Below are 20,339 nucleotides of genomic sequence, written 5' to 3' on the forward strand. Positions count from 1 at the left end.
CAAATTTTCTTGATTTTATAAATTAACTACATTTTACAAATTAAAATATTAAAACATAAATTTATTTACAAAAAATAGTTTATTAAAATAGATTATGAAGGGTTTCAAGATTGTTGTGATATGTTTACTTTATATTCTATAATCCCGGGCACAAATTCTGAATCTTCATCTCTTATTTTAGCAAATTTCATATCTTGTCTGTTCCCGTTAGAGTTTAGGTTAACTACAGCTGAGCCCTTTCCGAACTTGCTATGCTTTGCTGATTCCAGGTTCTCGCCAACACCCTGTAACTTGTACTCACTTTTGGATAATCCGTTTATAGCCAGTGAATTCTTGTACGATACTTCCTTCAACTTTTGGATTTCTTTCCTCAGTTCCTCAATAACGTTCATTAACTCAACTGGGTTCAACTCAGCCTGATTATCCATTCCCTTCAAACTATTCTTTGAATTGTAATTTTTGGAGGGTTTGCTGGAAATAATCAAACTGTGTGACAGAGTTTTATCCGTTAACTCCACTACCAACACAAGTAGCCAATTTGTAGCGGTGCCTATGAATACAAACAGCAGCAGGAATATCAGCTACTAATCCATGAGCACCAACTACAAAGGCTTCTATACTAAGTACAGCACCAGAAGCGAATTCCTACAACCTAAACTTACCATCACTTCGTAATTCACCAACAAATCATGTGCAATCTAACATACATAACTAATATATATAGTTGTGTATTTGATGGTATAGGACTAAAATTATTTGGTTACAAAGTATTAAACAAAGTCCTGTTTGTTTAATACAAACGATTTATTAAAACTTAAATTAATTAAATTAAGCGGCAACGACAAGACCACCATCGGCCTTGAGTGCAGCATGAGCACCATGATGGGCAAGATGAGCAGCATGTGCAGCCAAAGCATGTACAAATGCATGAGCAGGAAGCCCTTCAAGTTTAGGAAGATCTTTAACTAATCCATGAACACCGACTACAAAGGCTGCCATACCAAGAACAACACCAGCACCAGGAGTAGCACCGCCAGCGAATTTAAGGAATACATGGTGTGAACCTACAGCTGGGTGGAAAAGTTCCAAGTGGAGGAACTTCTCTGAATCCTTGTTACCTACAAAGTGCAAGTCGAGAAGTACTTCACCAGCAGCAGCCTCCCAAACAGCAACGGATCCACATACCAGTTTATGAACCTTACCATGTACTGGTCTAACCCATGTGAAGAAGTGGTCACCCTTCTTAAAGGTCTTGTGAAGGAATACAGTATCGGGAAGAACTCCGAGTGGACATGAACCAGCCGCTGGAGTGACTTTAGTGCCATCACCATGCTTTCCAAAAAGGACAAATCCTAAGTCCTTGAGATTCAATTCCTTGGCATGAAGACCAGATGCCAAAGCAAGTAAAGCTAATATAACGAACTTCATCTCCTAATATTAACTAGTTGTCTTAAGTTGTTAGCTCTAGTAACAAAGTAATTATAGTGATAGAGTCTAAGTCATATTCCCATAGAGATGGGGTACACTATATTTATTCCCCACTAAGTAGTTAGAGCATAACTTATTGAGGACTGAGCTAAAAGGAGTTACCAATCTTGGCTAAAGATGTATAGTTACATCGACTTTATATAAATATATAAATAGCTATAGTATATTTTAGATAAATGTGTATGGTATCGGTAATTAATTCAGCTGGTTTAAATACTCATCAGTTTCAGCATTGATTTTGAATATTTGTGGTATAAATGTCCTTTTTCTTGGCAACTCCAACCCATTTTCCTGAGCCTGTCATCTTCATTGCTTTTATACCATTGGAATAGAAAGGGAACAGTACGTGAGAAACACCTCTCTTGTAGTATGGTCTGGGAGGTAATTGGAAGACGCTTGGAAGCCCGGTGGACTTGAATAGAAGGAATGGAGGTGGGTCATAGAGTCTGCTCCCTCGCCATAGAAATGGCTTTAAATTTTTCAGGTAATGTAGTCTCTTACTTCTCCTTACTACACTGTGTCTTTTATACGTTATTTTCCTGTACTGGGAGGAGAACTTTAGAACCGAATCGTCAATCTCAATTATTCTGGCACTGTTTCTACTATAATACAGTGGAGCCGGTACCACCTATTATTTCAAATTATTTTATATACTAAATATAATATATATAAGGTATAGTATAACTAATTTTTACTTGAAATTCTGGTAATTTTTCTTGTCTAATTTTAAAGATGGCGTGAGCAAATGTTCTGGAAGTTTCCAAATCTTTATCAATGAATCTTACAGATTTCAGGTGGTAATTAGGAACGACCTTATCCACCTAAATATTAGATAATTACAGAATATAGTTGTCAATAAAACCTGTAATATGGTCTCATAAGCTTCTTCAACCATGATCTCGCATCCGTCCTTTGGTCTGTATCCGTGAAGTGACTCTCCTACGTGTGTCATAAGTACGTTTGTTATTTTAAGAAAGTTGAGATGATCCAAAGACTTTTTAACTGTCTCTCTTAACCTCAGAGCAGCCTCTCTAGAATTACCCTCTAAACATTTATTTACATAAATAGTGAGATACGCCAGTAATATGGAGTAATCATGAAGGCAAGCAGTTTACATTTAGATGAACCAAATGTTGGAGTCAAAATAACATCTCCTATAAATTATAATTTAGATAAATTATAGAATATAATATAATAGACATATAGCATTAGTATTAGTAGTACTGGTACCTATTTGAAGTGTACGGGCTTCCAGAAGTGAGGATTTATACTCGTTTTGATCTTTAAAACTCGCCTTCATTGATTCCAATTCTTTAACTCGCTCTGAAATTATGAGTTTTGACCTTTGAACGAGTGCTTTTATGAGTTTTTTGCCTCCTAGTTCTAACACCCTAAGACCTAATCATTTTCTATGTTATTGATAAATACCGAATCCACAGTGTGGAGTTAAGTTGGGGGGAATGGGAACGATCAGGCAATCTCCCGTTTCGTTCAATATATCACCGTGTTCCGCTGTAATTGATCCGAAATAATCGATAACCATTTCCTCAAGATTTCCTTGATAACTGCTCTTGTTGATATCATCAAGTAAATCAGTTTGCTCAGGCTCACTGTGTGGAAGCTTAAAAGGAATTTTGCACTGATCTCTGTAAACGGTGCTATCAGTCCTGTTTGCGTGTTTAATGGGATTTGTTGCCATAATCCAATCAATTTGTTGCCTCACTGACCTGTCTCTAATTGTCTGTAAGCGACTTTGCAAGAATGAACTTGTGCTAAACCCTTTCCGATCAAAATTTAAAACTACTCGAAAAAAATTATTAAATCTTCCGATATTAAACATTTTGTAGAATTTATTCTCTTTGGTTTTCTATATTATAAAAGTTCAGTTATTATTTTTTGGAATATCCGTTATTCTTAAAAACTAGTACAACCTCTTCCATTAGGGCGAGTGGTGGATCAGTTAATCCAAACTTAGACAAGGCTAAATTTTATTATATTTAGTGTAATTTGATAGTTAGGCTATTTATTGTTTTTACCTAGTGCTAAATCGTTAAAGAGTTCAAGTTCGTGAGAGGGAGCAGAGTAGCGAGGGTCCAGGGAAGGGTCCTTTTCAAGCATACGAGCCAAAATTTCCTCCTCTAACCAAATTTTTAACAAAATCAATTATACAAAAATGAAATATATATTAATGTTTTACCTTGTTTTTTAAAATATACTGTTTCTTCGGCTGTTTTTTTATCGTCTATAAAGTTGAAGGTTGCAAATTTCCTAGTTGTGTTAAATCTTTCAGTGCCGGCTTTATCAAATAGTCTCAAAATTGAGGAATTTTTAGATACTGTTCGAAATGCCATGAATTTAAATAAATTTGGTGTAAATTAAAAAGAAGATGAAATGGTTTAGGAATCCTACCACACAGGATCATTATAACAACGGAGTGAGTCCATGGAAATGGATGCAAATGGGTGCATTCTTAGGGTTATAAATATGCTGAATCCTGGGCAAACTGAAGTGAATTTTGGAGAATTTTGGAAGAATCATACAGCAAGGCTACACACTCAATTTCGTGGCCTTTTTCGGAAATTTTTGTGTTGACTACACATTTAGACAATAATTGTCATTTTCCTTTTAATTCGCTTAATTTGAATAAAATTTATCATATACAACTGACCAGCTGTAATCATTACTATAATACTGTATAGTGATGACTCACTATAAATTTAATGGGAATGGGAGAGTGAAAACAGCTGATAACTGGACATTCCAGACGAATCCTTACATCACTGCAAGGCCTCAGATCCACTGCGTTGGAGATGAGTGTAAGAGGAGCGATTTGAATGTATACTATCAATATGGTAGGATGAATGTGAATCCGCCCGAGTTAATTCAGTACGTTCCAGTTATTTTAATAGTGGCCCTCGCACTCATTATACTAATAATTTTCCTCGTAAATAGGCACAAGGCTAACAAGAGATACCAGGAATCTATGTTATCGAGGATGGACGATTTAAGGGAAAGGGAATACATGGCCACTTTATAGTTCATTTATGAAATTAGCAAGTTAAAATCACTTGTCGTAATCTTCGAAAAGTGCAAGTTTATTTTTGACTCCGTTGAATTCTGGCACGATTTTGTACAGAATTGTCGTTAAAAGCGTGTTGAGTGACTTGATTATGTGGGAGGTTGTGATGGACACATTTGTACCCTAATTAATTTTTTACTTTAATATTCACTTTACCTTAAAATTTTTCAGGTTAGATTTTATATTTGAAAGTTTCTTCTTACTATTTGTTGTTTCTGTTAATAAAATCACTATTGAATTTCTTGTTCCTTCAGGCAATTTCTCCTATTAAACCATTACCACAATATTGTAAAGTTGGTTAATTTGGTCTTACTTTAAGAGAAGTATGTATGTTTAAGAGTTTCAGGTACCCTCTGAGTTGTAAGAGCTTAGTGTTCAGATCTTTGTAGATTTCCAAGACGTCAGAATACAGGTTGAAAATGTTTAATAAATTAGCGTCTTCAGGAACACTATCTTCCAACGTCCGCATCAGACTCTAAATTGTGGATGAGAGTTGAATATAAAATATAACTATAGTCAATATCAAACAAACGCGATAATATATGTAGCATTCTTTACATGATGAAACTGTTATTGGGTTTTGTAATTCCGTTCCTAAAATTAAATTAAATATCTCAATTGAACCCTTGAATAGAGTTAATCTGTAGTGGCATTCACTGCAAAAAGTTTCGTTACACAGTTGGCTAAAAAGTTTAAAAAGAAAGATGTTACCAGGAGAATTTATATCTGGACTTAAAAATCCCCGATTTGAACAAATGTCCACAGATATCACAGTTGATTGTCCCCTCATCTACATAGTGTATATTCAAAAGTGATCTGATATCTTCGAAACCTGAAATGTTCAAAAAAATAAATGTTAACAAACTGTTGTTTCTAATTGCTTCTGTTATTCTCTGACGTCTGGGTGGAATTTGTGATTTATTCGAATTGCGATGACTCTTGAACTCGTCGGTTAGATTATTGTATATTACGTACATTAAACATTAGGCCATATTACCAAAACCATGAAAAATAACAATCATACTAAAATACTATTAAAATTACACTTGAAATAATATTAAAATAAATAAAAATTAAGGTTGAAATAAGATTGAAATTTTTTCAAAAATAGCTAATGTGCGGTCACTGGAGTTTGGGTCATTTTTAACATCAGAGTTGATTTTAAAAATTAAGTCATTGAGCGTCGACTCTCCTAATTGTTTTTTTATAATTTCTAAAACGTTTTTCATCAAATATATAATCTGATTCCTAAAGATTTTCTTACACATTCATTATTACCTCTGAACATCATCGAGAACATGCCTTTTCTGGTGTGGAGTTACTAATAATTTTACAATTAGATTGTTGTAAAGGTTAAGTTTTTCTAAATTATTAAGAGAATCTTCAAAATTCCCCTCATTTGACAAGTACTTGACATAAATGAGTATGAACCTAGAGTAGCAATCCTGAAAGTAATACATACAATCGTTTGGAAGGTATTCGAACAGATCTTCTAAAAATTTTAGAGAAATCATTACAATTTTTGGCTCTAGGGAATCTATACAGCCGAATGTTAGTTCCATTGTCTGTAGCATTGTAGCTGCACAGACCAGTGGCGCATTTTTAAGGTATAGTTTATAATTTTCCATGAACTTTTCGTTAATTTCAGCCTTGTTCATTAGAATTATCCTGTCAATTAGAGTCTCAACTAGTTCATACGACTTAATGTCCTTATCATTGTAGACCAAGCTCGTAAGTCTGATGTAGCATTCTAGGCATTTTAATACCGAGGAGTTGTAGTTATTGACGTCCTCTGCCATTTTGTTTGCAACCTATATGTATTTATGGGTAAAAACTTTACCTCTTTAAATAATAATAAATTTGAATTATCCTTTAAAGCTAAAAAATTTTTTAGCTCTCTTAAAATACCTTCTGTGCGATTATTTGATATATACATCACCAAATCATATATGTCATCCAAAATCATTCCTAAGATATAATTGAACTTATGTTTTTATTGAGAAGTAAATGAGTTGAAACTAACCACAGGTCTTGTTATATATTATGAGAAGTGTTGAAATCAGATGATTATACAACTTAAGAGAAATGTTTTCAACCAAACTTAACAAGTTCATATAGCATTTACATATTACTCTACATCCTAAAGTATTACATAATATAACCGCAATGTATACCTGTCAAGGCTAATTTGGATGGAGTTGGATATAGGTTATAGTGTGAGTTTGATTTATTGTACAAGTCAACATCTATTTGTTTAGAGTTTTCCAATGAACAATTATGGGATTTGCTTGTATCTAACCCTGAAGTGGATGAGAAATTAATTAATTACTCATATTATTCTTCAATGGTAGGTTTATAAGAGTTATAATCCCATTAATCTTCGGAACTACCTTTTCCAAGTATCTTGATAATTCCCCCAAATTCAACAAATAGTCTAAAATTAAATTTTAACTTAATAATTACCATCATTATATCCGTACAATTGCGATATTGACATGAAAATAACCTATCCAATTATTTTAAAAATTAACATACTGAGGCGACATGATAATGGCTTAAAAGGTCATTAATTGATGTTTCACTAAATTTACAACAACATATAAGTATTTTTTCATCATAGTCTGGATTATTTGGTGTGTGATAATGCCATATAAAGTCATTTGGGGATAAGTATTGGAGGAAAAGGACTATGTTATTATACAAAGGTGCGTGAACGTTGTAGTTAAACTCAACTTCTGGTAATCTATCTGATGCTTCAGTGAACAAAACCTTATAATTGCAATTTATTACTTTGGTAATGTAGTCATTTTTATTATTTATAACAGGTTCATTGGAATCAAGAGATTTTAAGATTTTATAATATTCATTCTGAATTCTCAATTTATGAAAATTTAAAATTACCAAGTTCTCGTGTAAATTATTAAAAATTGAGATATTCCGATCCTTGAGTTTTTGGTTACTTGTGGAATCTTCGGTATCGATTTCTACTAATGTGTACAACAAATGAACCAAATTAAGATTTATTTCTATAAAATTAGTTATTAAAATAGTAAATAATTTAACCTGGAATGAGATTCTGTAGTTCCATAGAAATATTTATTCATACATATATAATATTCACCCAATTAATAACATTTTATTAGTAATTAATTACACTTTGTTATAAATTTCATGAAAGTAGCATTGTAAATAATATGTGTATTTTTATAACAAAAAGTAAATATTTTACTTTTAATTTCGGTGATCAAATTGTTAAATCGTTAAATTCAGCTGGAATTCCTTATTTTAAATTGGTTACTAAAAATAATAAAACAGTTAAAAGGTTGAAAACTTTAAAAACAATTAAATTTATACATTCTATTTTATCTTGTGATCAGGAAGGTAAAAGGAGATATGTACTAAATGGTAAAAGTGTAATATACTTGGATTCTATCCCCAAACCAATATTAATAAAGAGTATAAAGGTGTATAATTGTAAAAATAATGAGTTGAATGTGTCCAATTCTGAAGAAAATGAAGCCAATTCAGAATTAATTAAATCACTGTTCTGTTTAAAATTTACTGGTAAAAGAAAATCAAAAATAATGAACAAAATTAAGGAAATATTTCCAATTGAATTGAGGGCCATGTTATTTCAGTTTTCAATGAAGTATATTGACACATTCAGTGAATCTGATTTGTGCCATTTTGAAGAATTGGTTAATCTTTGCTTCCAAAATTCTAAAGATTCAACCCTATTGGATTACATATCATGTAATAATAATCCTCCCGTTGAATTAATAAATGGAAACCCAATTTTCCTCAAATTGCTTAAATTCGTCTCTTCCACCCATCCTTGGATAAAATGATTCTAGTTTTAAGATTCTATGGGTATTATTAAAGTTTAATTTTTAATTTGATAATATATGTGTTTAAATTATATTATAAATAGATTTTTAGTTCAATTTTGGACTATTCAGAGAGATGTATGGTTATTCCGAAATATTGAATCTGGAATGTTAATGACAAAATAAATGATAAAACAATTAAATTGTAAATTTTTTATGAGGTTTATCCAATTCATTGGTAAATGTGTAGCCGATTATTGAGACGTTTGACTGTGACATGTTGAATCACTCATCCCCGCAATTATAACCAAATTATAAAGTCAATGTATAAAGTAATATTTTGATTGAGACATTAGGTCACTGTTGAATCATGGCTTATATTTTATGATGATTATGTAATTAAAATTAGTATAAAAATTATAAGTGTGTTGATATTCTAATAATAAAAGATTTTGTTGCCAAATTTGTTACTCAAAGAAGTTGAGTGCTTGAATAAATAGCAAGTGACGAGTCATATGCCGAATTATAATACATGATTAAATGTTTTACCTAAGTAGTAAAGTGTGTAAACAAGTATAAATTTTATCGTAGTTTACACCAAAAATAAAGACTAAAGTAAAACATTAATTAATAAAAAGTTAATTAATAAGGTGTAATAATAATAAACAAATTACAAAGTAGTTTATCACCACAAATTCATTTGGTATAATATAAAGGTGGATAATATACAGGCTAAATACTCATTAGTTTTTATTAAAAATATTTTAATTTATTTCAAAAGATAATTAATGCAGTAATATTCCAAATGTGTAGGATATTAAGGACAAATTTTTAATGTAGAGAGTAAGATATTTTTAAATTGTTGAAATAATATAAAATTATATTTAAAATATTTTAAATGTTTGTTGTTCTTCAATATTAAAAGGAAGGTTTCATTTTTTTAAAGTTTTGGGTAACTTTTTAATCATTGGATAGTGAGAGTGTGTATAATAGGAATAGCTAAAATTAGGAAAATTTCTAAATATATGTGAATAGTTCAGCTCTAAACTGTTCGAAAATACTAATTGATTTTGTGGATTCGATTTTGACATTAATTTAATGCAGATTTCCCCTATCTAAAATATAAAATATATTTAAAAAGATTAATTTAATATGAAAGAAGCCAGCTTTGAACCTGGTTCTGGTGGTGTACAGTATTTGGGTAAGTATTCTTCAATTCCTCCTGCAACTGTTAACTCATCCTGCACTACCATTTGTGAGACTTTTGACGAGCTTACAAATGATGAAAGTGAAAAAAATCATACCAGCCAAAGTTCTTTAAAGGATGAGAACGAATTTGGAGGCATAAATTACAAGTGTGTAAATGAATACGATGACGTTTTTAAAATGAGTCTTATTGATTCGAACTATTTTAACAACATCCCCAATTCAAATCAAATGAATAGTTCCAAACTCAGTGGAAGAGAGCTGAGCAATATACAAATGAATAACATGCACTTGAGTAATCCTAATGTGATTAATTCTAATATGAACCACATGGTTGGTAGTGGTAACATTGATTATAACACCAGTTGCGTTAACTATTATCCTGAAAGTCTAAATGATTATTCAAATGGTGGTTTAAGCGATTATCCAAATGGTGGTCTAAATGATCATGAAGAAAATAGTATTAATGATTTCAATGTAAATTATAATCCGAGCATTGATCCAAAATATAGTAATGATAACAACTGTACCAATAATAGCGGTTATCCAAATGACCGTAGTGGCTATGGTGTTGAAAATAATCGTGTTGATTCGGAAAATTATGTATGTAAAGATGAAGGTTTCTTATTTGATGGATACAAGGGTGAAGAAAATGTTTATAGCGGGGGTAATTACTACATAAATGATATAAAGTATAATATGTATAACATGTCTCAGTTTGTAAATCCTGATGAGAATGCCCTTAACCCAATAGATAATTCATTTAATAATAGCAACGACTCTTTTAACGTACCAATGCACTCCTCTGCCTCAATTAACCAGAATCAGCCAAATCCTATGGGTACTTATGATAACCCAAATCCAATGTCTAACTTTGACCCTCAAAATCCTATGAATAGTTATGATCCATCGAATCCCATGTCAAATTATAATTGCCCCAATTATAACGGCACAAATCCGGTGCCAAATTATACAACCCCCAATCTTATGATTGGTTATAATGACCCAAATTATGACGCTCAAAATCCGATTTCTAATTTTAACGGTTCGAATTACGAGAATTATGAGGAGGGGATGTATGATTTGAATAACTACAATAATGTTAATTGCATATCTGGAGTAAAGTACCAGAGAACTGATAACAGGTGGATTGCGAGGTGGACAACTGCTGAGGGTAAGCGGGCTTGCAAGAGTTTTTCAGTCAATATTTACGGGTTTAACCAGGCCAAGATGCTTGCAATTCAGGCCAGACAGAAGGGGGTGGCTCTTTCAGGCAGGTCTTTTTGTAACAGAGAAAGACAACACGCCATGAAGAGCGGTGTTGGAATTATTGGCATCAGATTCGATAAAACTCAGGCAAGGTGGGTTTCTTCATATTATGAGGGCGGCAAGAGAAAGTTTCGGTACTTTACAGTCAAAGACTATGGGTACGAACAGGCTAAGCGAAACGCCATAATTTGGAAGAGTTGTAATGACGAGAGGCTTGTTAAACGAGTTAAGGAGGGCTATGGAATTAACTATGGAGTTCCTAACATTATGCCTAACATTATATACCCCGTAGAAGGATATCCTTACGCCTGTGGAGTCCCAAACTCCATTATCCCAAACAATCTTTCCAATAACTTGCAAATGAATCCCTTAGACCTTAATAAGGACCAAAAGGATATGGAACTCAATAATCAGAATTTTATAGAGGAAAATCACAATTTTAACGATAACACTAACACTAGTAATAATTTGAATGAAAATAATTCAGAATTTGTAAAAGATTATGAAGGTTTTAACAACTCTGGAAACCTTAACTCACAACTCAATAATAGTGATGGAAACCAGAATGACGGAGAGTTGGATGAGGGGTATAGGACAATGGTAACAGTGAACAATTTTTCAAATTTTGACCAGAATGAGTCAACCATAAGCTCTGGGAGAAACGACTACTTTTACTGCTCAGATTCTCACGATGAGAGTGGAGATTCTGAAACCACAGGAATTGGATCAGACGAATGTGAGGAAAGTGATAGTGATAGCGTTGGTGAGGGTGCAGATAGTCGAAATCGAGTGAGTTATGATGGTAAGAAGGGTAGGTGGGTCTCAGAGTGGAGAGACGTGGATGGGAAGAAGGTTAAAAAGTATTTTGAGGTACACAAGTATGGGTACAAGAAGGCCAAACAGATGGCTTTAGCTAATAATAAACTAATTTAAATCTCTAGTAATATATATATAGTTGAATGATTCAAATAAGTTTAACAAGTCCACCAAATTAATTAGTGTTTAAATGTACTAAATTATATTAAATTTTATAAAAATGTATTAAATTATTTTGGGTGGAATAACTGGAATTTGCCAATCAAATTAGTTCAGTAATGTTACACACCCAATAGAATCCCCAGGACATACCGCTATTGTTAATATATTTCCTTTAATGAGATGAATTTGTGCTATTTGTTTATTTTATTTTTATATTTGAAAGTATCTCAGGGCTTTAGACTGAATTTTAACAAGCATCAGACCAATACTACACATTCCTCTTGCAGAAATAAAGCTGATTCTTCCATTTTTCTCTTTGGCTCGTCCGAAAAGTCACTTAGCAAATGTCCCGTCCTTAATTCACTGACCTCTAAAGTCTCATACCTTAACCAGAAGGTCAATTCTCTCGTTCCCGGCGGATGGGTTACCACTCTCTCACTTCCTCTTGGATTCCTTGCCTACAAATGTTTCATACCTCTTTTCACTAATCATTTATCGATAACTTATATACTATATATTACAGTTATTTATTACTTATACTATAATATTACATAGTTAGTAGCATATTGGTACCATTATATTATTTTATACTATGATATATACAAATAGCATAAATTGGTTAGATTTATGGAAGAAGAAGCCGGGAATTGACAAGGGTTCTACGCTTCATCGGTACCAGTGCACAAGCTGCGGGTACGTAATATTCCCTGCGCGGAATCGAGAGGAGAAGTTTTTTTCAGAGGTAACTCCAACTCTCAACTTAATTTTCTCAGAGTTTCACTTGCCCTAACTGCGGATCTCCTCGCTCCAAATTTACAGAAAAATTCCGTTAATATCATACCAAATGTTGTGTTCATGAGATAATTAACTGTATTTACTCATTACTCTATTGTGAAAGTTGGTAGTAAATTAACCGGTTACAACAGTTTTAGTGGGCTACGATGAGCACATGAAGCATGGTTCGTTGGGGTTGGGATTTAGAGAACACATTTGGGGTTCGTCGGCGCTGGCGAAGTCGTCTCTATTGGTTTCTTCAACTGATGCTAGGGGTTGAAGCACATCTAGAGTTTCAGTCGTTGACATTGTCCCGTCACTCATGATCGAAGTCATGTTACCATCGCTCATGATTGAGTTGGCCGGTTTCACGCGGCTTTTTGCCAGCTGTGATATTGAAGCGTCAACTGTGAATTTAATAGCATCTGTGGCTGGTTGAGTCCTGAGGTAGTAAACTCCTGTTTTTAGACCCTTTTTCCAGCCATAAAAGTGCATGCTCGTGAGTTTACTGAATGTAGGCTGTTCCATGTGGATGTTGAGTGACTGTGACTGGTCAATGAAAATGCCACGGTCTGCTGCCATGTCAATGATGTGCTTCTGCTTAATCTCCCAAACAGTTTTATATAGTTCCTTGATGTGGCTTGGGATTTCGTCAATATGCTTTAGTGAGCCGTTGTAGGCGATAAGCTTCTGTTTCATTGTCTCGTTCCAGAGCCCCAAGTCAATCAGGTCATTTAGTAAATGAGGGTTAACCACAAAAAACTCACCACTCAACACCCTTCTGTAATAAATGTTGCTAGTGTAGGGCTCAAATGATTCATTGTTACCAAGAATCTGCGAGGTACTAGCTGTAGGCATTGGTGCAATAAATAAAGAATTTCTTAACCCATGCTCACGTAGGTCTGCCTTAAGTTTATCCCAGTCCCACAGAGAATTATCCACCTTAGCGCCCCAAAGGTCAAATTGTAGTAAACCCTTAGAAGCTGGTGACCCTTCATATGACTCGTAAGTCCCATACTGTCTTGCCAAATCAATACTCTCTGATAAACAGGCATAATACATGGTTTCGAATATGCGTTTGTTGAGTTCTCTGGCTTCGTCTGACTCGAACGGGTACCTCATTAGCATAAAAGTGTCTGCTAGACCTTGTACTCCTACACCCATCGGTCTGTGTCTGAAATTAGACGCCCTGGCTTGTTTCACCGGGTAATAATTCCTATCGATTACTTTATTGAGGTTGTATGTTATTACACGACATATTTCATAGAGTTTTTTGAAGTCAAATGTCCTCGTTTGTGTATTTACGAATTTTGGTAGTGCTACTGACGCTAAATTACACACTGCAACCTCATCCTTGCTCGTGAATTGAACAATTTCGCAGCACAGGTTACTAGATTTAATCGTGCCCAAGTTTTGCTGATTACTCTTGGAGTTGCATGCATCCTTGTATAACATGTACGGGGTCCCAGTTTCGATTTGGGACTGTAGGATTGCGAACCACAGTTTTTGGGCTGGAATTGTTTTTCGTCCCATCCCTTGTTGTTCGTACTGGGTGTAGAGCCGTTCGAACTCGTCTCCCCAGACCTCATACAAACCTCGACACTCGTCTGGGCACATGAGTGTCCAGTTCTTGTTTGCCTCGACACGTTTCATGAATAGGTCTGGGATCCAGAGGGCGTAGAATAGGTCGCGTGCGCGCTGGTCTTCTGAGCCGTGGTTTTTCCTGAGGTCCAGCAGCTTAAAAATGTCAGCATGCCAGGGCTCCAGGTATATCGCAAACGAGCCTTTGCGCTTTCCACCTCCCTGGTCTACATATTTGGCTGTTGAGTTAAAAATTTTTAGCATTGGTACAATCCCATTTGAGATGCCGTTTGTACCTCGAATGTACGAGCCGCTGGCTCTGATCTTGTGAATCGCGAGCCCTATCCCACCAGCTGATTTACTTATGAAGGCGCACTGGCTCAGTGTGTTAAAGATTCCCGCCAGGGAGTCGTCTTGCATGTCGAGTAGGAAGCATGATGACATTTGTGGGTGTTTGGTGCCGGCATTGAAAAGTGTCGGGGTTGCGTGCGTGAAATATCTCTGACTCATTAGATGATATGTTTGGATAGTGCGTTCCAAATCTCCGCAGTGAATACCTGCAGAAACTCGCATTATCATGTGCTGTGGACGCTCAACTATCTTGCCGTTCGTCTTCAGCAAATACGAACGCTCTAGTGTCTTAAAGCCGAAGTAGTCGTACTGGAAATCACGGGAATAGTCTATTTCTGCGTTCAAGCGGTCCTTGTTCTCCATAACAAACTCAAACACATCGTCACTGATTAAAGAGGCGTTTGTATTGTACACGTGTTTGTAGCTGTGCAGTACCCTGATCACCTCGCTGAAATCATTTAATGTGTTTTTGTGTAGGTTATCTATGGTGATGTTGGCTGCTAGGCGAGAGTAGTCTGGGTGCGTCACAGCCATGTAGGCGCAGGTTTGTGCAGCCAGTTCGTCCAGTTCTGACGTTCGGATTCCTGTGTACATTCCGTTTATAACGCTCTGTGTCACTCGTGGAGCATCCACCAATGAGTGCAGTCCCAGCGATAACTTCCTGATGCGGTTTAGAATCTTGTCAAATGATACATCTTCCTTCTCGCCGTGCCTATTGATAACGTACATTATCTTCGACTCGGCCTCGCCAAAAAAACTCAACATTGGCGAATTGTGGGCATGATCAGACTCTCTGGACTTATTTGAGGGTAAATCGTGGTCCTCATAGCCACGTGAGCTTTCCGACACATCCTCAGGCGGAAAACCACTTGTGGTATTGTTATGATCCTGTTGATGTGCATCCATCTTAACTTTAAAAACAATCAAGGAAATAACGAGTTTGTATCAGAAGGAAGCATAATTTAAAAATATAGCGAAAGATAAACAATATATAGTCTAATTTGTGATCGTGCCACACAATCCAAATCTAATAATTCAGGCAGTACCAAACCCCTTAGTTAACTCCTATTATTGCACTTAAATTTGAGTCTAATTTTATTTCAACAATTGTTTGTTAATTTTTTTACATTTCAACTGTAATCACAGATCTTGCCTATTTTGTGTGTAATAGCTGCATTCTTTCTGCCAAATAGAACTTTTCGGTTTTTCCCTCAAAATATTGTTTTTTAGACCATAATTTTTTTTCTCAGTTTTTATCATTTTGTATACCAAATTAATCTACTTCCCCTACTTATGATGTTGTCTCAAATTCATAAAATCAATTGGTGATTTTTTCTTTCTTCTAGTCAAGCATTACATTATTCATTTCAACTATATTTTTGGACTTAATCTTTTCATATTTTTATATTTTATCTTGGATTCTTTTCTAATTTGTCATTTTTATTCTATATTTATCCATTTTCTATTTTAATGTTATTATATTCTTCATAACTTTTTATTTTAGTTTCTTACAACTCCATTATTTAGATCTTTATTTTTAGTCAGGAATCTCAATTAATTATCCACTATTTTACACATTTACAATACCACTAATGTACCATACACACTATAGTATATATATATGTATATAGAGAATTAATAAATACAATATTATTTTATCCTATTCTTTTGATATATGTTTTGTCCTCGGAATTGTGTAGGTAGAGTTGGTGTTGTTTGCCCAGTAGATAGAAGAGATACTTGTCCTTGACCCCTGCCTTGTTAAAGGACTAAACAAGATTAAACGTTATTTTGATTCTACCTGAGTTATGTTGGCTATGTTGACGTGGTTCATAGTCGTCAAATTCTGCCTTAAAAAAGGGACGAAAATAGTGTAAAATTTTTCATTTTTGAACCCTAAATAGGCCACCGAACGCAAACAACTACTCAAGTCGTTCATATTGAACCTGTAACACTTGTTTATACCAATTATACAAATGTTTATGAGTTGGTATGGGTAATTAGTATTAAAAATACGTGTTGACATTCTCGCAGATTTTGTAGCATAAGTGTTCTATCATTGATCTGCTCGAGTTTGGGTCCATGGAGTCCTGTTCTGTGAGTAAAGGATTATTTATCCACTTCGGAGGTACGAAATTTGTGATACTTATCATCTTATTCCTTATGTTTCTCCGTTTAATAACGATTCTCGTAAGTTTTACCAAGTCTTTTAAAAAGAGAGATAGCTGTGAATTTGAGGCCTTACCATCGACATATGACTGAATAAACCTAAAAATTCATAATTAATTAATACTAATACCTCCTAGTAATAAGCTCGAGAATCTGGTCATTGACTGATTTCCTGCAAACTGCGAGCAGTGATATTGAAGACCTCAACTAAATGATAGTTTGTTTGTAAGAGATACCTGCTCTGGATCGAAGTTTTCTATAATTTCATCCTTGTACAGGTGCTTTAATGCGTTGTTTACCAACTTTTTGAATTCAGGCTCCAGATGGTGAAATTTAAGCTAATGCATTATTAAAACTATCGTAATGGTGTAACAGTTAATATAAATAGTAATTTAGTTCATTAAATGTGTAAAATAACACTCACATATATCATTGAATCGAGGATCGAAATTATTTGTCCACACGTATAAACCTGATCCTTCTGATTATTAAACTTAACTTCTGCAACGTCTGACAAATCTTCCATTTCATTCTGTTCTTTATTCCACTCGCTGAACTCATCATTTTGCACATGCGATTTAAATCTGATGTATTTCATAACATCCACAATAACTCCAGTAGGACTACAGTTGGGTGTTCCTATACCCATAACATTATCCTCTTCAGGAGGCGGATTGTTAGAACAGTTTCCGAGCTCCATTTGGCTGAAGATAAACAATAGCTCCTTTGTTATGTGGTTAAAGAATGTTATGTGTTCGTAATTCATTAGTGAATATGCCTTCACCAACTTAGTTTTTTCAAACCTCGTCAAAAGCCCCTTTGAAATCTTATTATTCAATATTCTATAATTTCAATGAATAATATGTTGAAAATACCTGGAGAAAACTTCTATCATCTGTTCATTTTTCTGTCCAAGAGTACCTATCGAATGCATTATGTGTATTAAATCATATTGCTGTATTTTCGGTGAGGCTTCAATCAAAACATCGTAAATCATATCAGGAATAGGTTCTTTATATCCAGAGTAAACAAGGTAATCCATCAAGCTAATTCATTGTACAATTATGTATTAATTTATATGAATTAATATTTAATACCTGTTAAATATATTTATTTTGTCTGGTATAATATTGTATAGATTCCTCATTGCTGATTTCAAAAAGAAAGATGCAAACTGTTTTGAAACCTGCTTACCTTTGATTAAACATGTTGAAATAGTTGATAAAATGTTCAACTCATTCAAAGAAGCCTTTGTTAAAGATATTTTCAACCTCCTGCTATCAGCCTCACGAAATAAATCATTCAACTTTACTATGTAATCTGACCAAAAGTCCTGGCTTAGTTTATCATAGGAAGTTATTTTTGACAAAAACAACGAATTTTGTTCAAGTGTAAATTTGCCATTTAGGAATTCTCTTACTATTTCCATCACCTTCTCATGATTTTCAATATTTTTAGAGGCTTCAGTGACAGATTTATCCAACTTCTTAATGAGGTGGTTAAATGAATTTCCTGCTCTTTCTAGTGAATAGTGTCTTACACTCAAGAAAGGTGAAGGATAAAACTTTGAGAAATTGTTAGAGAAAATAAAAATCTTGGATTTTAGCATTTTATTTTATATTTTACTAGTTGATGTTTTCTAGGATTTTATCTGCTAGTCCAAAATTAACAGTCTCCTATAATCATTATTATTTGTTAAAGTACCTGCGAGCCCATGTAATCTCCGACGTTTATTTTCTCTAAAATTTCCTCCTCTGACTTGTTACAGGCTTTTGAAAAAACCTTGATCACTGACCTCCTCGCCTTTAAAATCTCCCTCGAATATATAGCGATATCTTCAGCCTGCCTGAACGATAAAGTTGTGGGCGACTGTCTCAGCAGTGTATACGATCTTGGAAGAACATATCTCTTCCCTGGTGTTCCTGATGCCAAAATAAGTGCTGCAGGACCATATGCCTATTTAATATTAGTTATATTGTTATATCACTAACCTTTCCGAGGTTTATTGTTATAACTTCGTTTTTCAAATAACTGATGACAGTTATAAAGGTTTAACTTACTTCATAACATCGACTATATTCAGTGCATCGATTTCAGATGTGGAAATCCCATCCTCATTGGAGCGTTCGTTATCAGAATTTATATATCTATTTAACACCATGATTACTGATAGCATGATATTATATATAGGAGAAAGCGTACATTTTTATTGGCTTATCTTGTGAATCGTAGTCCAAATACAGCAACTGGCTTATCACTAAATGTGCCACCTGATCATAATTAATAGGCGTGTGTGAATCGTACCGTTTGTTGAATAGGGTATCCTATATAAACAATCCTCTCACTCAGCAGCAGTGAGGGCAAATCCGGGGGCCTTGTTTTAAGTGCTACTTCAAGGTGTTAGATTGTAAAACACACCTGAATTTGGTAAGGATAAGAGTTGTGAATAAAATCTAGTTGGTTTTATTGTTGTATTACTGTTTTTACTATTATTTGTCAAAAAGAAAGTTTTTTTTCCAGCAACTGGTCCTTTTCTATCTATTACCCCTTCCTTGTTTATAAATTTTGGCTTTATTATTTTGTTTTTGTTAAAAATTGTCGAGATTCTTCTATACAAAAAATTGTTTTCGGGGAATCCTAGCGATTCTTCGCTTAGGTGTATGACTAAACTCGATAGAATTAAAACAAATCTCAAAATGGGCATTTATCTCATTTCTTTACATGTGGAATATCTCAAAATACTATACATATTAATAATATAATGAGCCTTGTAGTGATGTGTAAACTCGATACATCATGTAATGAAACATTAATAAAATTAAAAATTAATCCTTGTTTATTAGTGTGTGATTAGTATGTGTAAATTATTTAAGGCATCCAACTGATTTAGAAGCCATTACTAAATCTACAAATTTTTTGGTTTCATTGGCCAATTTTGCCATCTCTTCAAGAGTCCTAATTATAAATTATTTAACCAAGCCTAGATAATAGTTTGTAAAAACTGTGTAGCTAATAGAATTTCGTGAGAAAATTGTGTTTAAGGATACTTTAGTTTTCCTTCATTATTATCAATGGTGGAATATATGGAATCTGGGTCTTTTATATCATTCTTTTTTCTCGGAATAATATGGGCGTGAAGGTGTGGAATTGTTTGGCCTGCTTCAGGCCCATCCTATTAATATCATGTTACACATTTGCACATTATTATTTAACTAATGGAATTAAGAAATACTTGTATTATGATGGAGCAGGAAGTTGAATCGTACATTTTTTCAAGGGATTCCGCAACTACTTGGACCAAACATGACCAGTCGTACAGTTCTTGAGGTGTTAAGTCTTTATATCTCTAATAGAATATATAATAAAATCAGCTAAATAAAAAAGTTGTAAATATGTAAGATCTTATGAGTAAGAATACCGGGACAACCCTGAGAGGGGAAACCAGAGAATGACCAGGAGCAAATGGTTTAATGTTTGTGAAAGCGTAACTTGATTTAGTTTTGGCAAACACTTGAGAGTTGTGAATTTTGACGTGACCAAAAGCGTAAAACTCAACGTTTTGGGGAATTTTGAGCAATTCAAGGCAAAATGAACGTCGAATGACCATTATAAAAATA

At 34.0% G+C, this 20,339-nt stretch overlaps 11 protein-coding genes across 11 annotated transcripts, besides 5 other annotated features; 2 read left to right on the forward strand and 9 right to left on the reverse strand.

The window, feature by feature from the left end:
• Positions 1-104: 104 nt before the first annotated feature.
• TA05025 (uncharacterized protein) lies at positions 105-1,428 on the reverse strand (the record flags this gene model as incomplete). The annotated part of the gene is made up of 2 exons (XM_950125.1): positions 105-581; positions 841-1,428. The coding sequence occupies 2 exons, from the start codon at positions 1,426-1,428 to the stop codon at positions 105-107; spliced, it is 1,065 nt and encodes a 354-aa protein (XP_955218.1).
• Positions 525-581: a sequence feature (2 probable transmembrane helices predicted for TA05025 by TMHMM2.0 at aa 133-155 and 193-215).
• Positions 841-852: a sequence feature (2 probable transmembrane helices predicted for TA05025 by TMHMM2.0 at aa 133-155 and 193-215).
• Positions 964-1,032: a sequence feature (2 probable transmembrane helices predicted for TA05025 by TMHMM2.0 at aa 133-155 and 193-215).
• Positions 1,378-1,428: a sequence feature (Signal peptide predicted for TA05025 by SignalP 2.0 HMM (Signal peptide probability 1.000, signal anchor probability 0.000) with cleavage site probability 0.982 between residues 17 and 18).
• A 286-nt stretch (positions 1,429-1,714) lies between these two features.
• TA05030 (uncharacterized protein) lies at positions 1,715-3,328 on the reverse strand (the record flags this gene model as incomplete). The annotated part of the gene is made up of 6 exons (XM_950126.1): positions 1,715-2,116; positions 2,184-2,309; positions 2,351-2,532; positions 2,565-2,642; positions 2,719-2,886; positions 2,917-3,328. The coding sequence occupies 6 exons, from the start codon at positions 3,326-3,328 to the stop codon at positions 1,715-1,717; spliced, it is 1,368 nt and encodes a 455-aa protein (XP_955219.1).
• Positions 3,329-3,377: 49 nt separating this feature from the next.
• Positions 3,378-3,839, reverse strand: TA05035 (uncharacterized protein; the record flags this gene model as incomplete). Its single annotated transcript, XM_950127.1, has 3 exons — positions 3,378-3,469; positions 3,525-3,626; positions 3,686-3,839. The coding sequence occupies 3 exons, from the start codon at positions 3,837-3,839 to the stop codon at positions 3,378-3,380; spliced, it is 348 nt and encodes a 115-aa protein (XP_955220.1).
• A 713-nt stretch (positions 3,840-4,552) lies between these two features.
• On the reverse strand, positions 4,553-5,544 carry TA05040 (uncharacterized protein; the record flags this gene model as incomplete). Its single annotated transcript, XM_950128.1, has 5 exons — positions 4,553-4,690; positions 4,724-4,831; positions 4,881-5,042; positions 5,079-5,250; positions 5,279-5,544. 5 exons carry the CDS (start codon positions 5,542-5,544, stop codon positions 4,553-4,555), a joined length of 846 nt encoding a protein of 281 aa, XP_955221.1.
• Positions 5,545-5,640: 96 nt separating this feature from the next.
• On the reverse strand, positions 5,641-7,655 carry TA05045 (uncharacterized protein; the record flags this gene model as incomplete). Its single annotated transcript, XM_950129.1, has 9 exons — positions 5,641-5,815; positions 5,846-6,378; positions 6,408-6,535; positions 6,591-6,707; positions 6,742-6,867; positions 6,897-7,001; positions 7,031-7,073; positions 7,103-7,593; positions 7,631-7,655. The coding sequence occupies 9 exons, from the start codon at positions 7,653-7,655 to the stop codon at positions 5,641-5,643; spliced, it is 1,743 nt and encodes a 580-aa protein (XP_955222.1).
• Positions 7,656-7,761: 106 nt separating this feature from the next.
• On the forward strand, positions 7,762-8,415 carry TA05050 (uncharacterized protein; the record flags this gene model as incomplete). Its single annotated transcript, XM_950130.1, has 1 exon — positions 7,762-8,415. The coding sequence occupies one exon, from the start codon at positions 7,762-7,764 to the stop codon at positions 8,413-8,415; it is 654 nt and encodes a 217-aa protein (XP_955223.1).
• A 1,131-nt stretch (positions 8,416-9,546) lies between these two features.
• Positions 9,547-11,802, forward strand: TA05055 (uncharacterized protein; the record flags this gene model as incomplete). The annotated part of the gene is made up of 1 exon (XM_950131.1): positions 9,547-11,802. The coding sequence occupies one exon, from the start codon at positions 9,547-9,549 to the stop codon at positions 11,800-11,802; it is 2,256 nt and encodes a 751-aa protein (XP_955224.1).
• Positions 11,803-12,783: 981 nt separating this feature from the next.
• Positions 12,784-15,459, reverse strand: TA05060 (ribonucleoside-diphosphate reductase large chain, putative; the record flags this gene model as incomplete). The annotated part of the gene is made up of 1 exon (XM_950132.1): positions 12,784-15,459. The coding sequence occupies one exon, from the start codon at positions 15,457-15,459 to the stop codon at positions 12,784-12,786; it is 2,676 nt and encodes an 891-aa protein (XP_955225.1).
• Positions 15,460-16,559: 1,100 nt separating this feature from the next.
• TA05065 (uncharacterized protein) lies at positions 16,560-18,331 on the reverse strand (the record flags this gene model as incomplete). Its single annotated transcript, XM_950133.1, has 6 exons — positions 16,560-16,821; positions 16,853-16,929; positions 16,959-17,060; positions 17,147-17,564; positions 17,598-17,768; positions 17,820-18,331. The coding sequence occupies 6 exons, from the start codon at positions 18,329-18,331 to the stop codon at positions 16,560-16,562; spliced, it is 1,542 nt and encodes a 513-aa protein (XP_955226.1).
• A 16-nt stretch (positions 18,332-18,347) lies between these two features.
• Positions 18,348-19,426, reverse strand: TA05070 (ATP-dependent Clp protease proteolytic subunit, putative; the record flags this gene model as incomplete). Its single annotated transcript, XM_950134.1, has 6 exons — positions 18,348-18,398; positions 18,427-18,678; positions 18,714-18,753; positions 18,783-18,869; positions 18,925-18,992; positions 19,139-19,426. The coding sequence occupies 6 exons, from the start codon at positions 19,424-19,426 to the stop codon at positions 18,348-18,350; spliced, it is 786 nt and encodes a 261-aa protein (XP_955227.1).
• Positions 19,358-19,426: a sequence feature (Signal peptide predicted for TA05070 by SignalP 2.0 HMM (Signal peptide probability 0.990, signal anchor probability 0.001) with cleavage site probability 0.735 between residues 23 and 24).
• Positions 19,427-19,586: 160 nt separating this feature from the next.
• TA05075 (bis(5'-nucleosyl)-phosphatase) lies at positions 19,587-20,329 on the reverse strand (the record flags this gene model as incomplete). The annotated part of the gene is made up of 4 exons (XM_950135.1): positions 19,587-19,677; positions 19,770-19,894; positions 19,955-20,068; positions 20,141-20,329. The coding sequence occupies 4 exons, from the start codon at positions 20,327-20,329 to the stop codon at positions 19,587-19,589; spliced, it is 519 nt and encodes a 172-aa protein (XP_955228.1).
• Positions 20,330-20,339: the final 10 nt, after the last annotated feature.

This window comes from Theileria annulata, chromosome 3, assembly GCF_000003225.4.
Source record: "Theileria annulata chromosome 3, complete sequence, *** SEQUENCING IN PROGRESS ***".
In the NCBI taxonomy this organism is placed as follows: domain Eukaryota; phylum Apicomplexa; class Aconoidasida; order Piroplasmida; family Theileriidae; genus Theileria; species Theileria annulata.